Source organism: Piliocolobus tephrosceles, chromosome 12 (genome assembly GCF_002776525.5).
Source record: "Piliocolobus tephrosceles isolate RC106 chromosome 12, ASM277652v3, whole genome shotgun sequence".
In the NCBI taxonomy this organism is placed as follows: Eukaryota; Metazoa; Chordata; class Mammalia; order Primates; family Cercopithecidae; genus Piliocolobus; species Piliocolobus tephrosceles.
Window position 1 is genome coordinate 95,891,306 of NC_045445.1, and position 5,630 is coordinate 95,896,935.

General features: G+C 50.9%; 1 protein-coding gene across 1 annotated transcript in view; it reads left to right on the plus strand.

Moving 5' to 3' along the window:
- The first annotated feature begins 1,778 nt into the window (after positions 1-1,778).
- The window catches only part of LOC111536185 (structural maintenance of chromosomes protein 1A), a 19,890-nt gene continuing 16,038 nt past the window's right edge, over positions 1,779-5,630 (plus strand). The window contains exon 1 of the mRNA XM_026452057.1: positions 1,779-2,009. Within this exon, the coding sequence (XP_026307842.1) occupies positions 1,901-2,009 (109 nt within the window). The 5' untranslated portion in view covers positions 1,779-1,900. The remainder of the gene's footprint in view (positions 2,010-5,630) is intronic.

Below are 5,630 nucleotides of genomic sequence, written 5' to 3' on the forward strand. Positions count from 1 at the left end.
ATAATTTATAATCCTTTGGGTATATACCCAGTAGTGGGATGGCTGGGTCATATGGTACATCTAGTTCTAGATCCTTGAGGAATTGCCATACTGTTTTCCATAATGGTTGAACTAGTTTACAATCCCACCAACAGTGTAAAAGTGTTCCTATTTCTCCACATCCTCTCCAACACCTGTTGTTTCCTGATTTTTTAATGATTTGCCTGGCTAATTTTTAAAATTTTTTTGTAGAGATGGGGTTTTGCTATGTTACCCAGGCTCACCATCTCATCTTTTAAAAGGGAACAGTATTTCCCCATGGATTACATGAGATTGCTGTCCTTTAGCCATTTTATCCCCTCAGCCTGATTGTTTCTCCCAAATGAACTTCATTTATGGCTCCCCTACTAGTTCCATCTACCAAGCTTCCTCCCTTTATTTATTTTTGAGACAGGGTATTGCTCTGTCACCTAGGCTGGAGTGAAGTGGTGCAGACACCACTCACTACAGCCTCAGCCTTCCAGGCTCAAGTGATCCTCCTGCTTCGACCTCCTGGGTAGACCACAGGTGAGAGCTGCCACACCCAGCTAATTTTTAAATTTTTAGTAGAGAGAGGGTCTCACTATGTTGCCCAAGCTGGTCTTGAACTGCTGGTCTCAAGTGATCCTCCTGCCTTGGCCTGCCTCCCTCACGATGGGATTACAGGTGTCAGCCACCATGCCCAGCCACTTCCTCACTTTCCTGGACTTGTCCTAAGTCTTTAGGACTCTTTCTAGCCTTCGGACATAATTTAATAAATAGTTAAAGGAATAATTATGGCAACCACCAGATCCTTTCCATGTTTAAGTCTGAGAATGGCACCAACTTACCTACTGTTTCCACCTGCCACCACAGTATAAGGTCACTGAAGGGGAAGATTCAGCAGACATTTTAAGATTCTTGGATTGCTAAGGCCCCTGCCTTATTAATGATAGAGAGCAGAGAGGGAAGAGAGGTAAGGTGGCATCGTGGTATAGAGCTGTGGGAATGGGATGCGGGAGAGGCATGGAGGGAGAGGTAGGTGGAGGTGGAGAGCTCCGGCTTAGGGACCCTGACTCCTGGGGGTTCACACAAAATACCTTTCTCAGTAAGGAATCCCGATTTTGAAGCTCTTAGGTTGGCTCTGCATGCAATCTTGTTCTTGGGTTACAGCGGCAGTTTCTGAACTCTGCTTGGTAGAACAGGAGGGAGGTAGCGGATAGGGGTAGTATCTCAGGCCGTAGCCTTCCCCAGCCTGTATCCCTGTTGCCTGGGAATAGCCCCAGCTCCATTCACACCCCATCCACCTTGGCATCCCGTCCCGCCTCCAATCCCACCCCACCATTAGCAAAGTCTGAGTTCACCTAACACTGAATCCTCCCGTTGGCCCCTCATTCTCGTCCAGCCCTCCGCTCCCCCCGGGTCTTTCCAATTCCCGCCCCTGTCCTTGTCCTAGCCTTGAAGGTTGGCCAGGCTAAAGCCACAGCCGAGCTCCCACCTTCCTCTTGCCCTGAGGGGCATAATCCTGCTGTGACTTCTGTCTCAGCAAGCGTGAGCTCAGGTCTTCCCCCGCCTCCTTGAACTTCAAGAGCTGCTCTGACTCCGCCCAGCACCAACTCCTCCGAGGACCCGGTCCACAGGAGCAAGTGTTTGTTGTTGCCATGCAACAAGAAAGGGGGGCGGAGGCACCACGCCAGTCGTCAGCTCGCTCCTCGTATACGCAACATCAGTCCCCGCCCCTGGTCCCACGCCTGCCGGAAGCCGAAAATCCCGTTAGGCCTGGAGGTATTCTCGCGACATTTGCCGGCCGCCCGGCTTGCACTGCGGCGTTTCCCGCGCGGGCTACCTCGGTTCCCGGGCGTACGGCGCGGCCTGTCCTACCGCCGCCGGCGCCGCGGCCGTCATGGGGTTCCTGAAACTGATTGAGATCGAGAACTTTAAGTCGTACAAGGGTCGACAGATTATCGGACCATTTCAGAGGTTCACCGCCATCATTGGACCCAATGGCTCTGGTGAGATAAACCTGGCTGCGGCCCTGCGCACGTCCCGGCCTGGACCCCTTATCCGGTTCCGGAGTAGTACAACCCAGCTCATGTAACCTGAAACGTCGCGGACCCTTACGGGTTCCTTGCCCCTCCAGAGGGGGTTCTCCTCGAACCCACTCTCCCCACTCGGGTGCTCTAACTCGAACCCCTTCCAGGTGTCACCTGCCTCTTCCTGCGCGGCCCCCGCCCCGGCCGAGTGGTACGGGCCGAGCTGCCAGTTACCCCGCCTACTTCCCCCTCCCGCTAAGGGAGGCGCGTCTGGAGCCAGCTTCCCGCCAGCTGCCAGTCCCCCGCCTCGCGGCTCCCCGCCGGGCCGGCCGGAGCTGGCTTCCCACACTTGTTTGACCCCCTCCGGAAAATGTGGGGACGCTGGTAGCTCTCCCGTAGCCTTCGGTCCCAAACGGTGCACTTCTGTTTCAGCCCAGCGTCTCCTCTCGCCTCGCATTGGTACACTCCAACTCTTTCCTTTCTACTCTTCTCCGGAGGCGGCAGTTTTGAATTTCAGACCCAGCCCTCTAGACTTTAGAGTGCTTGAGGTCTCGATCCCCACCCCCAACCGCTATGTCAGAGGTAGTTGCCTCGAACTCGCCCCTTTCCTACCACCGAAACCGTCAAAAGCCGAAATTGATTTACCAAATTTGTTGAATACTTACTGTTTATCAGGAGTTATTCAATTGCAAGTTGTGGAAACAGCGGAGAATAGAATAAACCAACTCCATGCTCACAGGGAACTTATATTCCAGAGGGGAAAGAAGATGGAGAAAATAAGATGGTTTTAGGCCATCATAAGTGCTATACAGGAAATGAGACCGGTGGATGTGATAAAGTGAGTTGGGTGGTGTCTTTAGAAAGGGTGGTCAGGTAAAGCCTCTATTTTATATCTTAACTTCCCAACTCTAAACGATATACCGTGGATTCCTCTCACCTCAGATGTGGTTCATTTGGAATCCTGCTGTATTCTTCCACCCCAGAGATGTTCTAACTGAATCATATCCTAGCCTAAGAGGCTGCCCTTGCTAAAGTAGCACATACAGAGTGCTTTTCCTGGAGACTGAGTGTCTCAACAATGGCACTATTGACGTTTCCAGCGAGATAATCCTTTGCTGTGGGATGTGCCCTGTGCGTTGTAGGATGTTTGACAGCATCCTTGGCGTCTACCTGCTAGATGACAGTAGCACCCCTACTCCCCAGGCATGACAATCAGAACTGTCTACAGACATTGCCAGATGTCTCGGGGGTGGGTGTGACTCCCCCAAACACCCAACTTGTTTGAGAACCACTGGCCTGGAGGGCTAATGCTTGGTGTCCACCCGGTTTCCTAGGGTTTTAGTGTAGTGGCCCCTGTTGAAAGAGCTAGGATGTACCTCTTGGCATTCAGTCCCCTCAGCATTAGTAGATTTGTATTCCCAGCTGTTCTGAAAAGGGCCATGGCACTCCCCCACTTGCCCCCGTTCTTCAAGGCCCACCTCTACAAGCCATTCTTTTAGTCCTTTTGGTGAATTACTCTTCCTCTGTGGCATATTGTAGACACTTGGTACACATTAATGTTTATTAAGTCTTATATTGATGGTGCATGTTTTTGTATCTTCATTGGCCTGTGAGTACCCTAAAGCGACGTTCAAGGAATTTCAAGCGACATTCCTTGAAACATACTGGTGTTCAGTCCATAATATATATTACAAAAATGTTTACCATATTGATTGTGATTAGAGAGGCCTGTGGTTGTGAGATGTTGTTGTCATCCCTGGAAATGATGGGAGAAGCCCAAAGGTTGGATATTGGTTCTTCCTAAAAGGCTAACTCCTGGTCTGCATGATGTGCTAGTCCTGCTGTGATGAGAGAGACAAGAGTTGAGTCCAGACTTAAGACAGGACTAATTAATTGAGTACCTACTCTGTGTGTCAAGTACTTTATTTATTGGGACCCTATGTTTTCTTTTTCTTTTTCTTTTTTCTTTTTTTTTGAGACAGTCTTGCTCTGTTGTCCCGGCTGGAGTGCAGTGGCGTGATCTTGGCTCACTGCAACCTCTGCCTCTTGGGTTCAAGTGATTCTTGTGCCTCAGCCTCCCAAGTAGCTGGGACTACAGGCGTGCGCCACCCCATCTGGCTAGTTTTTGTATTTTTAGTAGAGTTAGTGTTTTGCCCTGTTGGCCAGGCTGGTCTCAAACTCCTGGACTCAAGTGATCTGCCTGCCTCAGCCTCCCAAAGTGCTGAGATTACAGGCATGAGCCACTGCACCCAGCCAAGGGACCCTTTACATTTAAATTCTCAAAATGACCCTAGGAGGGAAATGCCAATAGCTTCTTTTTTTTTTTTTTTGAGACGGAGTCTTGCTCTGTCGCCCAGGCTGGAGTGCAGTGGCCGGATCTCAGCTCACTGCAAGCTCCGCCTCCCAGGTTTACGCCATTCTCCTGCCTCAGCCTCCGGAGTAGCTGGGACTACAGGCGCCCACCACCTCGCCCGGCTAGTTTTTTTGTATTTTTCAGTAGAGATAGGATTTCATTGTGTTAGCCAGGATGGTCTCGACCTCCTGACCTCATGATCCACCTGTCTCGGCCTCCCAAAGTGCTGGGATTACAGGCTTGAGCCACCGCGCCTGGCCAATAGCTTCTTTTTATACATGAGGAGACTAAGGCACAGAGGTGTGATGACTTGTCCGTGGTTCTCAGAACCCATGCCTGTGCTCCTGCCACTCCAATAGAGAAATATGTGCCACACATATTTTTAGACCTGTGAGTTGTGATTTTTTCATCTTTTTCCAGGTGAGGGAATGGAAGGTCACCTAAGAAGTAGTGAAAGTAAGATTAGATCCTGGTCTGTTGGTTCTAAGCCGAAGCTTTCAAGCTTTTTTTTTGAGACGGAGTCTCACTCTGTCACCCACGCTGGAGTGCGGTGGCATGACCTCGGCTCACTGTAACCTCTGCCTGCTGGGTTCAAGTGATTCCTTTTTTTTTTTTTTTTGAGATGGAGTCTCGCTCTGTCGCCCAGGCTGGAGTACAGTGGCGCAATCTCAGCTCACTGCAACCTCTGCCTCCCGGGTTCAAGCGATTCTCCTGCCTCAGCCTCCTGAGGAGCTGGGATTACAGGCTTGCGCCACCATGCCTGGCCAATTTTTGTATTTTTAGTAGAGATGGGGTTTCACCACGTTGGTCAGGCTGGTCTCAAACTCCTGACCCTGTGATCTGCCTACCTGGGCCTCCCAAAGTGCTGCAATTACAGGTGTGAGCCACCGCGCCTGGCCTTTTTTTTTTTTTTTTTCCCCGGAGTCAGGGTCTTGCTCTGTCACTAAGGCTGGCATACAGTGGCACAATCATGGCTCACTGCAGCCTCAAGTTTCTGGGCTCAAGCAACCCTCCCATCTCAGCCTCCCCAGTAGCCAGGACACCTGGAGTGTGCCACCATGCCCAGCTAATTTTTGTAATTTTTGTAGAGATGGGATTTTGTCATGTTGTCCAGGCTGGTCTCAGACTTCTGAGGTCAAGTGATCCACCCACGTCTGCTTCCCAAAGTGCTGGGATTACAGGCGTGAGACGCCGTGCCCAACCTAATCATAGTCTTATACCGTCTCCATGGAAGGACTTGGGCTGCT